This window comes from Vanellus vanellus, assembly GCF_965231255.1.
Source record: "Vanellus vanellus genome assembly, contig: HAP1_SCAFFOLD_52, whole genome shotgun sequence".
Taxonomy (NCBI): domain Eukaryota; kingdom Metazoa; phylum Chordata; class Aves; order Charadriiformes; family Charadriidae; genus Vanellus; species Vanellus vanellus.
In genome coordinates, this window is record NW_028126794.1 from 1,246,970 (window position 1) to 1,268,022 (window position 21,053).

Sequence of the window (21,053 nt, forward strand, 5' to 3'; positions counted from 1 at the left end):
AAAATAATTAAAAAAAAAAAACACCCTTTTTTATTACCTTTTTACATTACCACCCCCCACCCCGCTTAAGGATCTCTATTATGCGCATCATTTTAGGAAACTTCTTTTGAGGGGCCCCCGGGGGTGGGAGGAGCTGTTTGAAGGCACCGAAGCGCACAGCAGCCCCCGTCCCGCCTCGCTGGGAAGGGGCTTTGCTGCCAACTAAAGCATTGCGGGGCACTGCAGGGATATCTCTTTTGATTCCTAAAGCGACTCCAGGAGCAGCTTTGAGAGGGATTTTTCCTCCCGACTCCTCCCCGTAAAATTCTCCTCTGCACAGGGAAATATTAAATCCTCCCAAAATACGGAACCGGCTGTGGGATCACGGGGCACGAAGGGGGGGACAGGCGCAGCACTGTGTCCCACAGTCAGCCCGGGGGGTTACAGCCGCCTTTTAGGTGGCTCAGAGTCACGTTGTTAACCAAGACCTCAGCTTTCATTTAATTAAATACATAAATACATAAATAAATAAAAGATCTTACCCTGTAAGCAGCAAAAACCCCCGAGCTTCGAATGCAGAAGAGGGCCGCGCCGGGGAAATCTGCTTTGCTTTTTAAATAAGGAATTTTGGAGGCAGCCGCCAAGGTTTTGTGGCCCCTGGGGAGGGGGGAGATGTAGAGCCGGACTCAGCCCGCTCTGCCCCAAAACCGTCCGCGTTTTCCCTCCAGGGTGATTTTCTTCCTTTCTGTCTCTGCCGGAGTGATGCCCGGCACGTGCTGAAAACCATCCCAGGCTCTGGCCCCGGTCCCGGCCAGGAGGGAGTGAAGCTCAGCCCCGCTCCCTCCTTTTACAGGGAGGAAAACAAAATGGAAGAAAAAAACCAAATTGTCCTATATTCGAAGTGTATAATTCCGTTTTAGAAGTGTATAATTCCATTTTAAGGGCAGGGCAGCAACAGGGCTGGTACCACAGCCCCACAGCCACTGTGGGTCACCAGCGTAACGATTAAATTAAAGTTTCTTTTGGGAAGGGGGGAGAGACGGGGACTCTCCTGCTCTGGGACCTTTCCCCTCCGGGGAGGCAGAGCCGGAGCAGCGAGCACGGTCCTGCCCGGAGGGCAGCGTGGAGGGGACGCGCACGGGCATCCCGGAGGAACAGCAGCAAGGAAACCCGGTGCTGCACCATTCCCTTCCTCCGAGCCTTTTTCTTTTCCTCTTTTTAAGGGCTCAACCAGTTTCTTCCCCCTCCGACCGTCACCGTGGGGCACTGGCACCAGCCGCTTTGCAAAACCCCATCCCGTAAAAGCCGCCTGATTTTGGCCCTGTTTGGGGATGCGCCGCTTCCATCCTTACAGAGCAAACTGATAGATGATTTGTTTTTCTCCCCCCTCCCCATTTAGCAAGAAGCACCAACGTGCCGTTGTCGCTTTGGGTCGGTTTGCTGCAGAAAAAGGCTCCCGCAGGGGACGGGATAAGCCGATGGCAGGAGGGTCCCTGCACCCATCCCACCGCTGCTGGTGGAGGGCGGCAAGGGGACCTTTTCTTCGGGGTTGTCCTCTCCTCCCGGGCTCCGCGGCCCCACACCGCAGCCCAACGACCCCCCCGAGACGGGAAGAGAGCACGAGAACCATCTCTGCTCAACAGCTTCTTCCTGCAAAGGGGCAGGAAAAAGGAGGAGGAAAAGGCACCTTCCCACTTGCCTCCGGGCTCATCCCACCCTGGAGAGAGATGCGGCTTTGTGAGGAGAGGGGAGGAGGAAAAAACACCACAGCGAGAGAGCCAGGGAGGGAAAAGGAAGGAAAGCGGAGGGACAGCGGAGGGGCCGCCCGGGGACACAGAGCCCCAGGTCTCGCCTGGCCGCTCCCGCCACCACCCGGCGGATTGGAGGGGTTTGATCTGAAGCGCTGCCTTATATTAATTTAACAGCCGGGGGAGGAGAAGGCGCCGTTTCTGCCTTTTGCAGCTGCCAGGCTGACGGCAGAGCCGAAGGAAGAAAAATAATTATAATAAAAACAAACAAACAAACAAACAAAAATTCCGAAAAAACTCCAATGTAAAACTGGAGCGCAGGGAGCAAATGCTTTTCCTTCGCCTCGGCCCAACCGCTCGGGCACTCCGCGCTGCCCCGCCACAGAGGGCATCCCTCTCCTGCCAGGGAGAGACAGGAGGGCGAACTGAAGGCAGGACCCCAAACCAGACCCGAGAACCTGGTCGCGATGAAGAAGAAAGTGGAGAATGCGTCACATACAACAGAAACATTCAGAGTTTATTTTGGGGGAACAAAAAAAAAAAGAGAAACAGAAGAGGAGGAGTGAGATATTAAAAAAATAGCACTGAACGATGAAGCGGCAGCAGTCCCTCTACCGCTACAAAACGGCAACAACCCACACACGAACACGCGAGGCGGAACACCACCGAACTTCCACTGACTGTCATGTGCACCTCAGTTTGCTGCTCTGGAGAGAGGGAATGCCTGAAGCACACCAAGGACAGCTGAAACCATCGCCGTGGCTTAAAGGGGAATCCGCCAACTGGAAAACAAAATAAAAGCGGTTTCTGCCCATGTCTGCGTGGGCACATCCCCGAGTCACATTCTCACGCCTCTCCTTCAAAGTCAAGATTCCTACACATGAAAACTGGAGTCGGGGGGGAGGGAGGAGAGAGAAAAGGAGGGAGAGCGTCATCAGTGGGGCTGTTGCCCCGCTCGTGGGACCGCGCCGGCAGAGAGGAGCTGGTTCGTGTGCCGCAGCCCTCGCCGCTTGCGCGGCATTGCCAGCAAAAAAATACAAAAAGCCGTAGGCACGTGCCACTGCTTGCAAAGGAGCACGGCCACGTTCCCACGCGATCCTTTACCTCTTTCCTCCCCAAATTCAGACTGTTTCCGTGCTCATAGTGAGAGCCTTCCACACGGGTGTTTTTGATATCTCATCCGAGATATTAATCTCCGAAGGATCAGTCCTGCAATAAATATTTGAGACAGCAATCTGTGACTGTGGGAACTGACGCCACCCAGCGCATCAGCACCAGCAACAGGAACGGGGGGGAGGAGAACCAAAGCTGCGCATAAGCACAGCGGGTTGGGCGGGATGAGGAGGTTTGGAAGGCGAGCCGGAGAGCCGCAGAGCTACAGCTCTGTGCAAAGGCTCTGCACAGAATCCCAGACTGGTCAGGGCTGGAAGGGCCCTCTGGAGCTCACCCAGTCCCACCCCTGTCAGAGCAGGGGCACCTACAGCAGTGGCACAGGACACCTCCAGGCGGGTTTGGAATGGCTCCCGAGTGGGAGACTCCCCCACCTCTCTGGGCAGCCTGTGCCAGCGCTCTGCCGCCCGCCCTGCCCATAAATTTGCTCTTCCCACCAAGCTGAGTGCATGGCGCTGGGATGCTCAGCAAAGATAAACGTGGAGAAAATTCTGCCAACCCCCTTCAGGCTAATCTTGCCGGGGGTCCTGCTGCTTGGTGGGGCTTTACCTGTCGCTGCTTGGCTTTGGGATATCCGCGCTGCTGGTCTTGCCCAGCTGCAGCCGAACGGAGTTTGCAGCAGCAGCTTCCATCATCTCCTGGGACTCCTGACATAAAAAGGGACAAATCAAAGTTGTCTGTCTATGATCGAAGTGGAGATAAACTAAAGACCCAGCAAAGCCCACGTGCTGCCCTCTCCTTCTGACCTTCTGTTAGCGCAGCCGGGGAAAGACCTTTCACTCCAAACATTTTGGGGGGGGTTAAAACCACCCTTATGAGCAAATCTTTCCATCATAATGATAATGTTTATTATAAATGGCACCTTTAAAAATTATACCGCTATTCAAGTGTTAAGCTCACTGCTAATTTAAAAACAAGGTTATGATGCGGGATCCAGGCTGTCAGGATCTATTTCTATTGAGTTCGGATCTTCCCCCAACATTTCAAGAGAAGCTCTGACAGAAAGAGGCAATCTCAGAGCCCGAGGGAGACATCCAGCCCCGAGCACCCAGCAAGCATCACCTCTTCTTCTTTGGCTTCATTTTTGGCATCGGACAACTTCTTCCTGCTTTCTGGCATAAGGTCATCCAAAAAGCTGAGCTCCCGCTTTGAGAAGCAGAAGTCCATCACTTTCCGGACAAACACGAGAGCCAAAACCTTCACAAAATAAGAAGGAAGAGGGGGTGAGGTCTGAGATGATGCTACGTCTCACTCCGACGCTGCAAACGTCCCGCTGCTGAGCAGCACCGGCTCTTACCATCATGGGAAAGATGATGGCAGCACGGGACACCTTGATGGCCCAGAGCAGGACGAGGCAGATGAGCTGGATCAAGGTGAAGAAATGCACCTTCCGCAAGGGAACGTGCCGCAGGTAGATGAAATCCGGCTGGTGTTTTGCCGGCATCCAAAAGAGCTTCAAGCGGTCAAAGAACTGCAAAATAAAAGCGGAAAAGTTACCCCTTGGGGCTGCGGAAAGTTTCCGGCCCTGTTGGGACATGGAAGGAGTTTTCAGGATCTCGCGTGCAGTGAGAAATCCTGGATCCCACTTTGTTCCTCCCAGGAGCAGCACCCGTTTTCCCTTTGCTCCATCTATAAACCAGTGTGTCCATGAGAGCTGCCCACCAAATTGCAATTATTCCACATCCTTCTATTATAGAATCACAGAAGGGTTTAGGTTGGAAGGGACCTCGAAGACCAGCCAGTCCCACCCCCTGCCCTGGGCAGGGACACCTCCCACCAGCCCAGGTTGCTCCAAGCCCCGTCCAACCTGGCCTTGAACACCTCCAGGGATGGGGCAGCCACAGATTCTCAGGGCAACCTGCGCTGGTGCCTCACCACCCTCAGAGTGAAAAATTTCTCCCTGATATCTCATCTCAATCTGCCCTCTGTCAGTGTCAAACCATACACCCTCGTCCCATCGCTCCCCTCCCTCATCCAGAGTCCCTCCCCAACTCTCCTGGAGCCCCTTTAGGCACTGGACTCCCCGGAGCCTTCTCTTCTCCAGGCTGAACACCCCCAACTCTCCCAGCCTGTCCTCCCAGCAGAGGGGCTCCAGCCCTCCCAGCATCTCCGGGGCCTCCTCTGGCCCCGCTCCACCAGGTCCATGGCTCTCCTGTGCTGCGGCCCCCGAGCTGGAGGCAGCACTGCAGGGGGTCTCCCCAGAGCAGAGCACAGCAGAGGGCACAATCCCCCCTCGCCCTGCCGGCCACACTGCTGATGCAGCCCAGGATGTGGTCGGCCTTCTGGGCTGCGATCGTGCATTGCCGGCTCACGGTGAGCTTCTCATCAGTCCGCACCCCCAGGTCCTCCTCAGATCATCTCACCCCCCCTCCCTGTTCTTCTATAAAAATATATTTTTAATATATTCTATTCTTCTGTTTGTTATTTGGCATTTCTCAGCCCACTGAATCCCCCAGCGAGGATTCCCACCGGCAGTAGAAATCGCCTTCGCTTTGCACTGAATTCCCCCATTTTCACCACACCAAACACTGCCCTGTCCCAAACCGTGACGCAGAGTGCGCTGAACTTGCCTGGTCCTCCCACCCTACGTACCTCCTGTGCCCCCACCAATCTTTTCCTTATACAAAATACTTTCACTGCCTGCTTTTGGGGAGGTTTTCTCCCACCCCACTGCTTTTTTCCTGCTTCTCTGGAGATGACACAGCAGGGAGCTGCACGCTGTAAGAGTCCGTACCTGAATCCCTCTGAGCGATGACACGCCCATGTAGAGAAAGACACCGTAAAGCACAGGCATGGGTATAAACTGGGAAATTAAAAAAAAAAAGAATGCAATAATTTATTTTTTAATTGCTTTTTCAGTATTAGTGCTTTCTTCTAGAGGCACTGCCTAAAATTGCCTAAAACTTTCCAGTTTCCACAGGGTTGGAGATGTGTCACCTCTTAACCTGTAGAGGTTTTGTGCGTGCGAGTGAGTGAGTGAATGCTCTGCTTTAGGCTGAGCTTCTGAGTTACGTTTCATTAGAATAATCCTATTTTCCTGAAAGGTTGGAGGAAAATAGACCATTTCACCCATGCTACTGTACACCACGTTCTGTGACGGCAGAAGAACATTTCTACACATTCTTGCGGCAACACCCAAAAGCGAAGTGCCTCCTTTTAGCCTAGAGCTGAGGTGACTTTGTGGGAGTGTCCTGGTTTGAGAGACACAGGACTAATTTCTCTTCTAATGCTTGGGAAAATCTTCGCTTTTTTAGAAGACTCCAGTGTCTGAATTTGTGAAAATATTTACTTTACAGCCAGCTGTGGTGTGTGGGTCTCAAGGTCTCAGTGTTTTCGAGCTAGCCAGGTGCAGGGATGAGGAGGAACGAGACCCGGGCACTTGACCCAAGCTGGCCAACAGGATTATTTCATACCATCAACATCACACTCATTATAAATTAGAAAGTTTGCTGCGAAGTTCTCTCTCTCCCTTGATGGCTGCCATCCTGAGAACTTCGTGCCCTGGTGCCGGAGCCCTGAGGCCTTCCCTTCCTCCTGAAGCCGTAGCACTCGCAGTGTCCGACATTTGCTGTCCACTGCTGGGAGTGCACAGCTTCCTACTGATAGAATTGGCTGAGTATAATCTTTGCATATTCTGTATTGGTGTCGGGATCAATATCAGTTCTTTAGTGCTGTTAATGTTAATTATCTAATCTTATTCTATTAAATCTGTTTATACTTCAGCTCTCGGGTTTTCTTGTTTTTCCCAATTTCCCTTTCCCAGGTGGGGAGGGGTCATCGGGTGATAGAATGATTGTCTAAATGACAACAAATTGTTATGGGTCTCTCAAACCGTAACAGGGAGGAACACACAAGGAAGCCCACGGGGATGATTTTGGTGTGTTTAGCTACTGGGAAAGGCTGTTGGGAGGCATTTGGGGGAGCAAATTGCATCCCATAAGGTGCTGCCTGCTTGAAAGAGAGCAGTGTACTGGTCTGAATCCGCTTCATCGGAACCCATAAACACAGGTGGGCCTGAGAGACACCTGGGAATTAAAGCAGTTGTCCTGCTCGCTTGCCTCGAGGACACCAAACTGGGGTGTGAAGGGCTGGAAAGGGTAACTGAGGCTGCTTCCCACCGTGGGCCAAGCCTCAAGGTTTGGGATTGCCTCCTCCTCTGCTCCACACCTACTCAGGCCTGGATGGAGGGGATGTTTTTTGTATAACCTCCAAAAAGTTCACGCTTGTTGGGCGTTTTGCATTTTCCTCTTACCTTTAACACCGAAGTGAAGAAGACAGAGCAGCCCATGAGCACAAAGATCATCAAGCCGGTGACTCTCTGCTCTCGTATCCCCAGAAACTTGGGTTGTTCTCCTGGAGCTGAGCAGCCAGACTCCACTTTGAGGCTATTGACGTGGGTGATGGACAGGACAGTCGCAGCCACAAACCAGGGCAGCCCCATCACAGAGCACACCCCGAGCATCACGGCCACCATGAAAAGGTCCAGGTGGTACCCGCATCCTTTCTGTGGGCAGCAAAACAAGGAACAGAGCATCCCACAGCACAAGAGCGAGGACAACGTCGCGACTCAGACTCAAACCCTACTTGGGCGCAAGTCACCCTCTTGAAAATTTAAGAGAAGAATTGGCAAAAATAAGGATGGATCCGGTCTTTGCGCAAGCACCTTGCATGAAAATCTGGCAGGAGTTCAGACCAAGTGGATTTGGGAGGTTTGTGCAATAGCTACTTCTCAAACAAACACACAAACAAACAGACTATTTTCATTCATAAAGAAATTTCTACTGCTTGTAAGCAAGATGTGACCCTGAGTTATCCCTGGCAGTGCGTCAAAACAGTTCGTTCCCCCAGCTCCTGCTGGCGTTTTGAAACAAAAATACGCTTCTATAGTGCTCGAAAATTAATTTGCTCCTCCAAAAGATTGCTCATCTGAACTGCCCTCGTTTGCTCCCTGTGACATCACTAATCCAGCAGAGCATCCTGCCACACAGCCTGACATTGTCCCAAACCAACGCCTTCACAAAGCACTTGGCATAGGAGCTTCTCCCCACACCTGCAGCCCAGAGTGGGGTGGGGATGGGGTCAGCTCTTGCAGCCCCTTACCTTCAGCTTGTGCTCCTTCCTGTTGACAATGACAGCCGTGATCTGCTGGTCCATGAATATCAAGATGGTGCAGAGCAGAGCTGGGATGGGCGCGGCCAACACCGTCCACCAAGGGTTGGGCCCTATGGGGTTGACCAACCACCCGCGGTCGTCTCTGGTAGGCTGCAACAAAGCCAAAACACACATCAGGATCAACTCCCAGCCCAGCCACTTCACTGGCTTTGATTTTCCTCTCCATCGCTGTGCCGCCTCATCTCCTGGCCCTGCCTTCATGTCACCCTCTCCTACGGGGTTCAGCAGTGCCAGCGTCCTCATCGCAAGCACCTATACATACTTCTGTAGGTATCAAGTTTTGGGGCTGGCGTCTTCTTTCCAGAAGGAAACGATGCATTCGGAGGTGGAAGAGGAGATGGTAACACCACCAGCATCCCCAGACTCAGCCCTGTCCTGTCCCAGCATCACCCTGTGGCATCCCCAAGGGCCGAAAGCGGCTCCACACCAAAACACCCCATTACCTTGAACATGTGGGGGACGTGGAGCTTCGGCGACGGGATCCCAACCAGGAAGTCAATGAGCACCATGATGACGATGGTGAGGAAGACACCAAAGTCACTTACTGTGGACCGTACCTGGAGCAAGAAAGCAGAGCTGAAAGGGACAGCACAAACGGGGCCATACCGTGAGATGGAAAAGTTAAAGACATCAACAGCATTAAGGCTGGTTAACAAATTCCCACCACTCTGAGAAGATGCAGCCAAATCCCTCGGTTAGATACTGTTGCTGTGTTTGTACCTGCGAGATCTGGTGTCAGGCAATAAAAAAAGTTTAATTAGGTGGAAAAGGGTGGTTTAAATTCAAACTTAAAAAAAAAGCCAATAAATATTAAAAAATAACGGAACAGACGTCTGCCACTACAGCTGCACTCACAGCTACAACGGGAATAAGGCACTGAGGCATCATTTGCTCCTCAAAAGGAAGAAACGGTGTCTTTTGTGTCTTTTTCTATGGCAGTTCCTCATTTGAATCAACTTTCCCCTTGGGCACACCAGGTGAAAAACACCACAAATGAAAATACAACAAACAACCAACTTTGGAAGACCGATTTCCCACTGCCTGGGGAAAATACCACTCCGGGGCAGGTCGCGAGGCAGGTGGGAAACGCTACGATCGTTTTGCACTCCTGGAAATGAGTGAGGGACATCCAAGTTTGGCCTTCAAGGTCCAATATTTCCCAGTTTGACCAAGCGGTGGCAAACACTGCTTAGTGCTCCGGGAAAGCCATTTTGGGAAATGAGTGTGGAGACTGCTGCTGGCCACCGTCTTCTACCTACTCTGGTCGGGAAGTAGCGGCTGGTTTTAAACTTCTTCAATAAGCCCGACAGGACAAAGGTGGAGAAGAAGAGGATGCAGCACCAGAAGAGGACATCGGGCGTGTAGGGGCCATCGTGTCCACAGGCAGGTCCACGAAACTCTCCATGCAAATACCGACATTCCTGGGGAAACAGAGCATCAGGACACAAAGGTAGTGCACATGCGTCAAGGAAACCTCGGATAACTTGGGGGTTTGGAGGATCTTGCTCCAAGATCTGTGACCTCGGGACTGCTGCAGCTAGCGGAGATTTATATTTAACGATCAACAGCAGCTGAATAAGTGACACATGGAACTACACAGACAGCAGAGAGAGGAGATGTGATGGGACACCGTACCACAGACCTATGGCACATCCTCCGCTTGAACGGCAGGTAACCGTGGCTGAAGACACCAGAGGGGAAGGAAACACTGGGAACTCTTGGGGAGAGCGAAAGAGGGAACGGGGAAGGAGGGCTAAGACAACAGCGACAGGAAAGGAGAAGAGACAAATTGTCCCTTCCCAGGGGCGGGTTCACAGGACACGGCCAAGGGGGGTGAAGATGTCCATAAGAGCGTCCCACCCTGTGCCTGAGCTCTGCTTCCAGCAACAACGGCCCAAGGGGCTGCTCAGACATGCAAGTTTATGCACGTACCTTCAGACAGCGCTGAGTAAGAAAGCAAGGCCTGGAGTTACTAGGAACCAATTAAGGAAGCTAATTACAGCCTTCAAGCATGAACTTAAGTCCTCCAACTTCTCCAATAACCAAAGCACCCACTGAACCTTGCTCCCAGACAGAACCGCTGTCCTGAGGATAACAGTTATTGCCCACCATGTCGGGGATGAGGTGGAGAGGTGGACTCTCCTTCCCAGGCCCAAGGAGGTTAAACACACTGAAGTAATGACTTTTCAGAGCAGCACTGGCACAAGTTGAAGCCCACCATCACCTGAAGGGCTCTGAGCTTTGCACCAGGCCAGTGCCCCTGGACCCCGCGGCCGCAGCACGAGGAAGCAGTGACTCGGGGCACTTACAGTCACCGTGAGGTTCTCCCAGGTGATGCCAGACACATTGATCTTGTTGCTCTCCCAGAACTGCAGGGTTTCATTGCTGGGATGGGTCGGTGCCTCACACTTACAGCTGGGAGGAGAGAAGCCAAGACGGGGGTGAGGGGAAGGCGATGGAGGTGCAGCCCTGAGCTCCTGCCAAGGGGCAGCGGTGTTTTAGGAGGAAGAAACCCACTAGGAGACGGTGAGGAAGTCCAGCTTGCTGTGCGTGTGCACAGGGTAGGTCTCTCGCAGGTGACTCAGCTTCTCCAGAGCCTCATAGATGAAGATGATGCAGATGAGGGAGGCGAAGGCTTCTTCGGTGAAGCGGGTGATATAGCACACCAAAGAGCTAGCATCAGTGGCCACCAGCACTATGCAGAAGAAGGCGGTCCACAGACCAATGCATGCCCGGAGAGAGAGATAGGAGAGCGCGTAGTCCCTGGGAAAGCAAAAGAAAACGCAGGGTGGAGAGGGCAGCAAGAGGCTCCGAGCCGTGCCTTCCTTCGGGGAAAGTCGGCAGCAATTCAGGAGCGTGTCAAGGCTGCGGATGGTAAATGCAGTTTCCACGTCCTACGACAGACAGCCTCAGGGCTGCGGCACAGGGTGTGGGCCCGCAGGAGGAGAGGCTAATTATTTAATTATCCTTATTTAACAACGACCTTGTGTTAATGCCTCGGAGGCTAACTGAGGTCAGGTCCCTGTTGTGGAAGGTGGTGTTCTCCCACATCACCCCGATGCCCTAACAGCAAAACCGGCTGGGTTTGCACCCAGTTACCTGCTGCCAGCAAGTTGGGGCTTCATAATAAATTTAATTGCAATAAGGGGGTTAATCTCCCATCACAGTTGCCACAACAAAAAGACTGTCATGGAAAATATCCATTTTGCCTGAAAAGCTCCTGCTTTCTCAAAAATCATCAAAACATTTGACCAGAAAACTCTTTGGATATGTGGGTAAAATATATTTCCACTTCCAGCAAAAATCATGCAAAAAAGTGCCCAAGTTTGTACTGAGAGGAAAGCAAATCTTCCCTCATTCCCAAACCAGAGTAATTTGTCTCATCTTCCCTGTGCAGCCCATCTCGGCCATCCACATCCTTGTGGTTTCTCCTCCTCCTGCTCTTTCACTTTAACCCTAAAAAACCCGAACCACCCATCCATCCTTCAGAGACCGAGGGCTCCTGCACCGTCACATACTAAAGCAGCAGCGCGTGATGTCTGTGACACAGAAGACAACTTAAATCTACCAACTACCACTAAGAAAAACATCTTTTCTCCATCCCTGCCTTCCAAAGGCGCTCGCAGCACCTGGCCGCAGCAGTCAGCCTTACTTGCAGAATTTGTAGAGGATCTTCTCGAACACGAGGACGGGGCCGGTGCTGCCGAGGATGGTGAGAGGTTGGCCAGCAAAGAGGGAATACACCACGCCGGTCATGGATGCGCCCAGCAGCGACTCCATGGCACTCTGTCCGGGGAAGAGAGGCAGCAGTGAGTAATTAAGTCATTAGAGGGAAAAACACAAGTGCAAATTCACTGCAGCAAGGACTTTTGCATGAGTTTTGTCCTCCCCCATGCCACCCAACAGAGAGAGGTGCTCACTATGTGGCCGTTGGTCGCCTCCCCCAGCAGTCCCCCGAAGGTGATGATGGGGGACATGCAGGCACAGTAGAGAAAGAGAAAGGACGCCAGACACTGCAGGCTCAGACCATCCCGAAAGTCACTCCAGAACCAGGGGGCTTTTCGCTTCACATCCCGGATCAAACCTCCAAAGAGCCTGGAGGAAGGAAAAAAAAAAAAACACAACATTTTCGTGGAAGACCGCGTTAAGTTTTCTTGGCTGAGGAAGGACAATCATAAGCACAGAGTAACTTCCGTTGCTAAAAAGAAGTCTCCTTCTCCCATTTTAGCCCCAGTAGAAACTGAGGCATACAAAAAACCCCTCCAACAAAAAGAGACCAAACCTGAGAGCCCGTCCCCTCTTATTGCAACAGTCCCTCACTTTGAGAAGCAGCAGAGCTCTACCTGGAGGTACTTACACATCTGCTTCCACCCCAAAGCAAGAAAACCTCTGTGCAACCACGGTGCGGCTGAGCCCAGCTGCCCAAATCTCCCACCCACCCAGCCCAGGGGACCAAGCTGGGAACCTGGAGCCCCTTCACTGACCCAGTTCACCCCAAAACTCTGCTAGAAGGGAGGTGCACACTCAGATTTTAGGGGCAAACAGAAAAACACCCCACCAAACTATTTCAGTTCACACCTTCCTGTCCGCTCCAGTTCAGGACCGCTGTGCTTCTCCGGCTTGCTGTGAGAAGCGCTGTCATCGAGAGCTTCTGGCACCTTCCTTTTTTCCTGTTAAAATGGAAATAAGATAAAGATATGTCTTTGCAGCCACTGGCTTGTTTTGCTTTTTGGGCTGGGTACGTGACCTGTGAAGTTGGGCCCCTGAGCAGCACCCCCAGCCGTGCTGCCCTCCTGCCCGTCCCCCTCGTGCCTCCTTCTGCTGCAGCACCCACCTGCGAAGGGACGTTTTTCGGGGGCTCAATTCGGATGGAGGGATCCCACTCTCCTGGCGGCAAAACCATGACCTGATCCAGAAACTCATCGATGCCAGCCACCAGGTCAGCCTGGTTCTTGGCTTTATAGGCAACATCGTGGAAAACCTGCCGTAGGAGACAACCTGGTGAGAGCATGACCCATCTCGGATGTCCTAACCAGTGCAATAAGCTCTTGGCTAAATGCAAGGTCATTTCCCCCAAATCGCCTGTTGGAAGTGGCAGGAAATATTCCCCCCAAAGCAAAAATCTGTGCATCACAGTATTTGTAACCATCTCCACCAGGCTCCCGTCCCCCATGGCACACCACAGCCTTCTGCTTCAAGCAGAGAAGTTTCACTGGCCCTGGCAATGCCACCACTGGGGACAGCGTGCTGGGGACTCTGGGGAGAAGGATGAGGCGCGGGCTGCAGCCCAGGTGGGATTTTAGCCTCCAGCAGGCAGCTAACAGGGACAGCAAACCCTCTTCCTCACTACTACAGAGACAGGGAGAGGTGAAGAAAGCCCCAAAAAATGACCCGGAGATATCTCTTATCTCGTCACACCTCATCCGTCATGATAGTAGCCATGGACCTGCCGATCTCATGGTACTGATGGGCTTTTCCTCCTGGTCCAAGCAAAACAAACAGGAACCTAGGCAAGAAAACCAAAATGAGAGAGAAGAACATGGCCTCACTCAAAGGGCGCCCAAGGAAATCCCTGGGAGCTCCCAGCCCAGAGCGTGGCTCCAGGGGGGACGTGTAGGCTCACCGACTCCGGTGATGAATTTGAAACGCATCAAAACCAAACACAAATTTGAGGTTTGGGCCAACTTTCATTAAAATTGGCCAATGGGTTTAAAAGCTCCAGCAGGGAAGGGAGGAATGAAAGCACGGAGATGTGGGTGGGAGAAACGTGCTTGCTCCCACTGGCTGTGTTCTCCTGGGACGCCCAACTGATGCATGAATTTGGTGTTTTGTTGTGGTGTTTTTTTTTTTAAATAAAAACTTTGCGCTTCTCATTCAGACCTCGTTGGGATGGGAACTTCCATCATGCCCGAGAGGAGGACAGCTGGGGTCAGGCGGACAAATGCCACGATGGGCTGGCGAAGGAAATCCAGCTCTCCTACGAGCACGCTGCACGCTTCAGCCCCGGTAGGAATTTTCTTCATGAAGCGCAGCTCCGCCTGGGCATGACAAAGGATTTTCAGGCCATTACCCCAAAAGTAAAGCCCACCGCACTCTGCAGAACACTCTGCAGCCAAGTTTGCAAGAGCAAATCTGGCCTAAAAGCGTAAGAAAGCTACGAGTGTCTCACCTTGCTTAGATCCATCGCATGGCTGTCATGGTTCACCCCATTTTTAGCTTCTGCAGTGGTGGGAGATGGATGAGGAGTGAGTGTTTGGGTTGGGAGGAGAAAGAAAGACACTGAGAAAGACAGGCAAGGAGCAATCGGGACACTTCTCCTTTGCTGGGAGAAGTCTAATGGGGCCAAGCCCTGCAGAAACCTTCACCTGGTGCCAAAGCCTGGCAGAAACCCTCACCGGGTACCAAACCCTGCAGGAACCCTCACCTGGCTTGTCAAGGGGATGCAGGTCTAACTGCTTCTTGCTCATGTCAGCAAATGAGCAGACGATGGGGAGAAGGTTGTTTCTTTTCTTCTCGTTCTGATGGTGATGCTTCTTCAAAAGCACTTCTCGAACTTTCGCCCGCATGCGCTCATCAAACCCCGCGGACTGCTCTTGCTGGCCCAGGATCATATCTGGAGATGGCAACGGGAAACGAAGCCGTCAGAGCAGAAAGTCCCCAAGCCCCGACCCCTCAAGCCCCCAGCGAAGGCTGCGCCACGCAGGATACCCTAACGCGGGCTCAGCCTTGCTTAGCAAGACGTTTTAATGCAGTTCAGCCTTTGCAGCGAAAGGAAGAATTCTCTTTTGCTAAAAGCCATCATCAAAGTGCTTATTCATCACTCCGCTCAGATAATTATTCCCCATCCTAGATAATGACATTTTTTTGCCCAATCTGGCGTTTCTAGACAGACTCTCTAGACTCGACACATTTCAACAAATTATGAGCAATCTCTAGCACAGACTTTCCCAGAGTTTCCTTTGCCCATCAACTGCAATTTGCCAAACACAGGGAGAAACGTGCTAAGAACGGCTCCGACTTCTCCAGCTCTTGCAAGGGCTGAATGGAGACCTGCCAGTCAAAGATAATTTCTCCAAAGCCGCTTTTTCAATTAACTTCAATTATCTTCCCCACAGAAATATGCTGCTTGGTCACCTGCCAAATAAACTCTGCCTTTAAAGCTCTTAAATCCTGGATGTTAAGGCAAGAGGAAAAAAAAAAAAAACAAAGAACGGGAGGAAACAGCTTGTAGTAAGCAGTTTATTTAAGGAGGTTCAGCTCTTACGCAGACTCCGTGTTCCTGAGAGCAGCCTGCCAAGCCCTGACACTCCTTTCTGGCAAGAGAATATTCTCTAATCGCCTCTCTGACCCCACAAATTGCTTTCAAAAGGCTCCCATACTGGGAGAAAAAGCTGATGTGACTGTTGTACACCCAGTCTACATCCAAAAAGCAACCCACCATTTAAAAACACAGCGGAGGTTCTGGAAAAGGACGTGCCATTGGGGCAGGGTTTGATACGGGAGTGAAGGGCACCGCGGCAAATTGAGCTCGGCTGTTCCCGGCGGGACGCAGCGTGCTCAGTACCTGCGATCTCTTCAATGCTGTTGGCACAAACGTCCAGCAGCACCATCCCGTTGCTGATGCAGCTCCGCAGCTCAAAGAGGCTGTGCAAGGACAGCGTGGCCACGTAGGGCTTGCTCCAGCGCTCGCCGCCATCTTCCACGTCCTCCTCAAACTTCAGCCACCTGCGGACATTGGGCACGATCAGCCCCGTTACAAGAAAACAGCCTCAGCTCTGCAACCCCTTCGGTGCAGCTACGGGGCGGCAAGAGGAGAAGGCTCCGCGCATCGGCACCTGCAGCTGCAAAAGCTTCACGTCCCGGAGAGCGGAAGGCAGAGCCCACGGCCGCCACCGCAGCCGGCGGCAGGGATTTACCTTGCCATTTCCTTCCACTCGGCATCTTCACCCTCCTTCAGGAAGATCTCATCCAGCTCAGTGAACAAGTGGTGGGGAACGTGCTGCTCATCCTCCTCGGTGCTGAGGATGAACTGCACCCGCTGGGATGGGGTGTCTGGGGGCAGAAGATAAATCCCGTTACCACACCTGCATTCGACCCGTCACGCTCACACGCAAAGTGGCCATCGATCGGCACCAGTTCAGCCCTAAATATTGGGCTGGCCCCTCTCCCCCAGGTCTGGCCGGGCTTGCACAGAGCCACGGAGAAGGAGAAGCATCTATTGCACCTCTGCATAAGGACGGGCCACTTTCCTTCCCCACGTTTCCATTTTTAATGGCAGGATCCCTCTAAGGAAGACCAGCCTCAATCCATTATGCCTTCAACTGCCTCCCAAATAATGCCACTTTCCCTCAGAAGAACAGCAAACCACACAAATCAGCCACACGGACCTGCTTGCAGAGGACCCCGGCACCCACGCAGCCCCGAGAAGGCTCGTGAACGCTGCGGCGGGACTTACAGTGGTAGCCCTGCTCCATCGGGGCACAGTCCTTCTCCCGTTCCTTCTTCCGATGCTTCTGGCGGTGGGGTCGGTGGTGCCGGTGGCACCGGTGGCTTTGCCTCACCAGTGGCATCTGCACGCCCACGGACAGGGTGCGGTGGCCTGCGAAAAAAGCAGTGTTCGCATCACTCTCGATATTGCGGAGATGGTTGACACCGCTGCCACGATTAAACCAGCGCATCCATCCCAGGAGGAAACACCAACTTCTCTTCATTTTAGTTTCACTGCATCCCTGAATGTCAGAGACCCCTCCCTTTTTCCAAGCCTGTTTTACTCTAACTTTGCAACAACAGAGCAACAACAAGCGATGGCTCCGGGTCACCTAAAAGTGCCCTGAAAATATCAACCCTTGTCTAAAATTCCAGCTTTGGCTGGACAACACTCAGACCTGCTCATTAAGCAGCCACAGAAGGTAATTATTTTTAAAATCTTTGTATGGCACAAGGCAACAAGAGGAGATCCAATCAGTCCTGTGATAATGAAGTCTGGAACAAAAAAAAAAGAAAATCACAGCCCCGTGTCTGCAGCCATCAAATTATTCTCCTGACCTCTCCAAGCCAAGAGCAGCCTCTGAGAAAACAAGCTGGGAACTACCAAGCTCTGTGGCCAACGCTCACACCGCAGATGCCATGGGGGCTTTTTCCCCTCTGTCTAAAAGCCATAATATTAAAACAATGTGAAAATAACTGTGCTTGCTTATTTAGAAGCATGCCACGTTTCGCTGCAGGTGATGCATACGCTGAGCACAGGACGCGGCAGGGACTTAGCGCGACGGAAAACGGAAAAACGCGTGGGGCTGGTGGCACCTCTCCCGACTCACCTTCCAGCTCCTCCTTCTCATAGTGAATAGTGACAGCGGTGCTCGTTCTTCCCTGGTCAATCACCGCCTCCTCGTCGTGTCTCTGTTTAGTGAGGAGAAGAAGATACAAGTTGGGGCCGGGTGAGGAGAGCTCCCTTACGTCTTCCCAGTCATCACCCATCCCTGCGGCCACGTGAGCCCAAGAGCATCACACCTCTGCGTGTCTCCTCCTCCAGGCACAGCCCTAAAAACACGGACTTGGAGGTTTTTATTCCCATACCCAAATAAAACCACCTGTAATGTCACCTGTATTGTATATACCGTGAGTCTGGAAGGATTTACTAAAAGGGGAGACAGTTGAGTGTTTCAAACCAAAACCAAACCTCCTGCTTCGTTCTTGTGGTTCCTTTCGAAAAATTAAAAATTAAAAAAGGGATTTCCAAACTGGGGGTGGAGTGGGGTGGGGGAACCCAACTCCACACTTTTGAGCACAGCCAGTTTCATTCTCCAAAAGTGATACCTGCAGATACTCACTAGATGGCACTTGGCCACAGGACATGGCCACCATCAACCTCCAAAGGCCCTCAAGAACCTGCAAGGGTGAAGCTGCGACTTCAACCCAACCAGGCTCGGGCTTCTCTTGCTGCAAGCCTGCTTTCCACACAAAACTGCGTTTTTCTCCTCAAAAGAAAAGCCAAAGACTAACAGCTAATGCCCTCCTTGGCTGAAATACCACTGCCAGTGCTGCACAAAGAGCATCTGTGCCTTAAAAGCTGAAGGAGAATTACAGGCGTTCTCTTCTCCCCTTGCCCCTGGGCTGGGGAAGGGCATCACCGGGATTACCACGCTCAAAGAAATAAAAACCCAACCACGTCTCACACTCGAGTCACAACTGCAACTTTGAAAGGGCCTCCAGGAAACCCTTCTCTTTAGAGAAGAGCAAAATACCGGAAATCTGCTTTTTATCCTCCAAATCCCTGCTTCGACTGAATGGCATCATCTGCTGCCGCGCAGCAGCGACACTCGGGAAGCTCACACCTCCCGCTCACCAGTTAATTTAATGAGCAAAAGGAACAAATGTTCCCATCTGGGAATGAGTTTTTTCTGGCCCCCGAGTACTAATTTCAAAGCTGACTTGCTGCGACCTCCCCGCCACCTCCCGGCACTCGCCCGCGTCACCCGGCAGCCGGATTATGACACGCCTGTGGCTTTCCCGTCCTCTCTCCCACGACGATCTCCACCACCCTCCGTCCCTTCTTAGCAATGCGTCTGCTCCCCTCCAGATTTACCGGAAAAAAAACTCAAAAACCCAAACCCCATCCTCAGAAAAGGCACGGGACAAAAGGGGCTTAATCAAATCGCTTTAAATGGCAATTTTAGTAAAATCATTACTTAAGTAAAACACCAATTTGAATTAAATCACAATTTAAGTAAAATCGCCACCGAAATAAAACCCCAATTTGAATTAAATCACTGTTTAAATTAAATCGCAACTTAGATACAATCACAATTGAAATAAAATCGCAATTTAAATACAATAGCGAGCTTGAGTGTGTTACAGGGGTGTCAGAGTGGGAATAAACGGAGCGATTTGGGCATCACAGCTCCCCAAATCCCCCCCGAGCAACATGGGGAAAGTCTGCTTCTCTCTCAGAAACCATTTTGGCTCCGTGCTCCCACCCACGATGCTAAACCTGCCCCCGGCAGGGCACAAAGCATCGTCCCCCCGCATCCTTCCCTGCTCTGGCGACATGCCAGTGGGATTTTGGGAAGTCTCCCCCCCTTTTTGGGGGATGCGCAGACCCTTGGCACAGCCCTCCCACCTGTAACTCTTCCAGAAGTGTCATTTTGGGACGCTCCTCCTGCTTCATCCTCAAGTCGGTCACCGGTTTTGGGGGATAACTGAGCCTCCAGATCAATCAGAGGACCAAACCCTCCGACTGCAGCCCAGTGACTCCCAGTTTGCACCATCTCCAGCACATAAACAGCGACCGTTGCTGGGATCGGAATGTTCAGGGTGACCCTGGCAGTTATTTAAAGCTATACACCCCAATACTGATCCCGCTTGGAAAACTTAGCGGATGGGGAGAAACCTGCTCTGTTTTGAGGAAAAACTATCCAGAATAGAGAAAAGGGGTGGAAACGCTGCATCTCGGCAGGGCAAAAGGTGTTACACAGTGTTTGGGTGTATTTGAAAGCCCAAACTGCCAAAAGACCACGTGAGGCACAAACCCTTGGGGAAATGCCCGTTATGGGGCAGCCCTGATTTTCATCAACATTTCCTGCATCAAATCAGGGTGTTTCAGGGAGGTCTCCCTTCGGCACAGCCTCCGTCCCTTCGCGGCTTCCATAAACCCTCGTTAGCCAGACCAAGTCCTACGCCGTACGGAAATGGCCAGAGAAGCCCCATGTTTTACTCTCCTCGCTTCCGCCAGCTATCTCCAGCCCTACTTTATGTTCCGAGTGGAGCTAATCCCTCATTTCCAGCCTACAGATTCATTTGCTGTCATGAACTTCCTCCCCGGCGCTGCTCAGCACAAAGGTTAACGGCCCCGGCTCGCCCTGAAAGGTGACATGGGATGTAAAATAACACAGCGAAGGAGGGTGACAATGAGGTCTAATCCGTTAAAATCCCATCGGGATCCAAGCTCAGATCTCTGCTGCTTTTTTATTATTTAGTATTAAAGCTTCAGGCGCAAATACAGGAGAAAGAAGCCAAGCGGGTCCGTGGCAAGACACTCCGAGAATCCCATCGCCCTTCCCCAGTTGTTGCAGCAGAAATCGCGGCAAACCTCGCACAGAGATGCCACCGAAGGAAACGGTGCCACTCAAAACCCTCTTTTTCCCAATTAAGACACCCAAATGGACTCAGAAAGGTTATTTCATTGAGGAAATAGCTGGAGGATTTAAGGATTTAATAAGTCTATGGGATCTGTGGACGTGTGGGCTTGGGATGGGATGGAGCAGGATGGAGAGATGCCTCCAGAAAGCAAATTATCCCATCCCAGGATGGGTACCAGCACTTGCAGACACTTCGCCTTCCCTCTTTGTCCTTCTCCGCTGCTGCCAGGCGCCTGGAAAACATCAAATCATCGAAACTGGGCTGGGAAAGGGGATGGCGAGCTCACTTTTGACTTTCGGAGCAGAGAGTGTTGTTCCCTCTCAAGAAAACTTCTCCAAATTATTATTTTGCTGCAGGGTTTTTTTTGTCCCAGCAGGAGAGAGAGGGATTTTTGACTGTCCTGCCTCAGTTTACCTGTCTCAGTGCAACTCCTCCAGTTAGAAAGAAAAATCTTTCCCTGGGGAAGCTTTGGTGTAATTGAGGATGAGGAAAAGCACAAAGCAGAGGTTCAGGTCCGGCTTTGAGTCCTCCCGGTGCCAGGGGAGGCCAAAAGCATCGCACGAGCAGGCAAACTTCCCATCTCAGCCCCCTCATTCCGTCACTCGCAAGCTGGACTGGCCACCAGCAGCAGGAGGGAGGATTGATGTAATTAATCTCGCGCAAAGTGTAATTAATAACACTGATCCCAGTGTTATAAGGGGATGAGGGGCCAAACCGGGGGAGCTGCTCTAGTGGTGGAGCAGGAGACCCCCCTCCTCGCCCCGCTCCATCTCCATCCTACCCAGACGAAGCCACCAGTCCTGTGGCTCCCTCCTTTGCTATCGTGGGGGTCAGCACCATCCCCTG

General features: G+C 52.1%; 1 protein-coding gene across 1 annotated transcript in view; it reads right to left on the reverse strand.

Annotated features, from left to right (window-relative positions):
- Positions 1 to 3,911: 3,911 nt before the first annotated feature.
- LOC309685752 (electroneutral sodium bicarbonate exchanger 1-like) overlaps positions 3,912 to 21,053 on the reverse strand; it is a gene marked incomplete at both ends in the record, with an annotated part of 77,630 nt that continues 60,488 nt past the window's right edge. Inside the window, 16 exons of the mRNA XM_082501477.1 lie at positions 3,912 to 4,094; positions 4,195 to 4,368; positions 5,632 to 5,700; positions 7,150 to 7,401; positions 7,998 to 8,159; positions 8,513 to 8,626; positions 9,329 to 9,472; positions 10,634 to 10,832; positions 11,722 to 11,855; positions 11,990 to 12,164; positions 12,648 to 12,739; positions 12,904 to 13,050; positions 13,488 to 13,575; positions 13,950 to 14,089; positions 15,641 to 15,794; positions 15,986 to 16,121. Of these exons, the coding sequence (XP_082357603.1) occupies positions 3,912 to 4,094; positions 4,195 to 4,368; positions 5,632 to 5,700; positions 7,150 to 7,401; positions 7,998 to 8,159; positions 8,513 to 8,626; positions 9,329 to 9,472; positions 10,634 to 10,832; positions 11,722 to 11,855; positions 11,990 to 12,164; positions 12,648 to 12,739; positions 12,904 to 13,050; positions 13,488 to 13,575; positions 13,950 to 14,089; positions 15,641 to 15,794; positions 15,986 to 16,121 (2,363 nt within the window). The remainder of the gene's footprint in view (positions 4,095 to 4,194; positions 4,369 to 5,631; positions 5,701 to 7,149; positions 7,402 to 7,997; positions 8,160 to 8,512; positions 8,627 to 9,328; positions 9,473 to 10,633; positions 10,833 to 11,721; positions 11,856 to 11,989; positions 12,165 to 12,647; positions 12,740 to 12,903; positions 13,051 to 13,487; positions 13,576 to 13,949; positions 14,090 to 15,640; positions 15,795 to 15,985; positions 16,122 to 21,053) is intronic.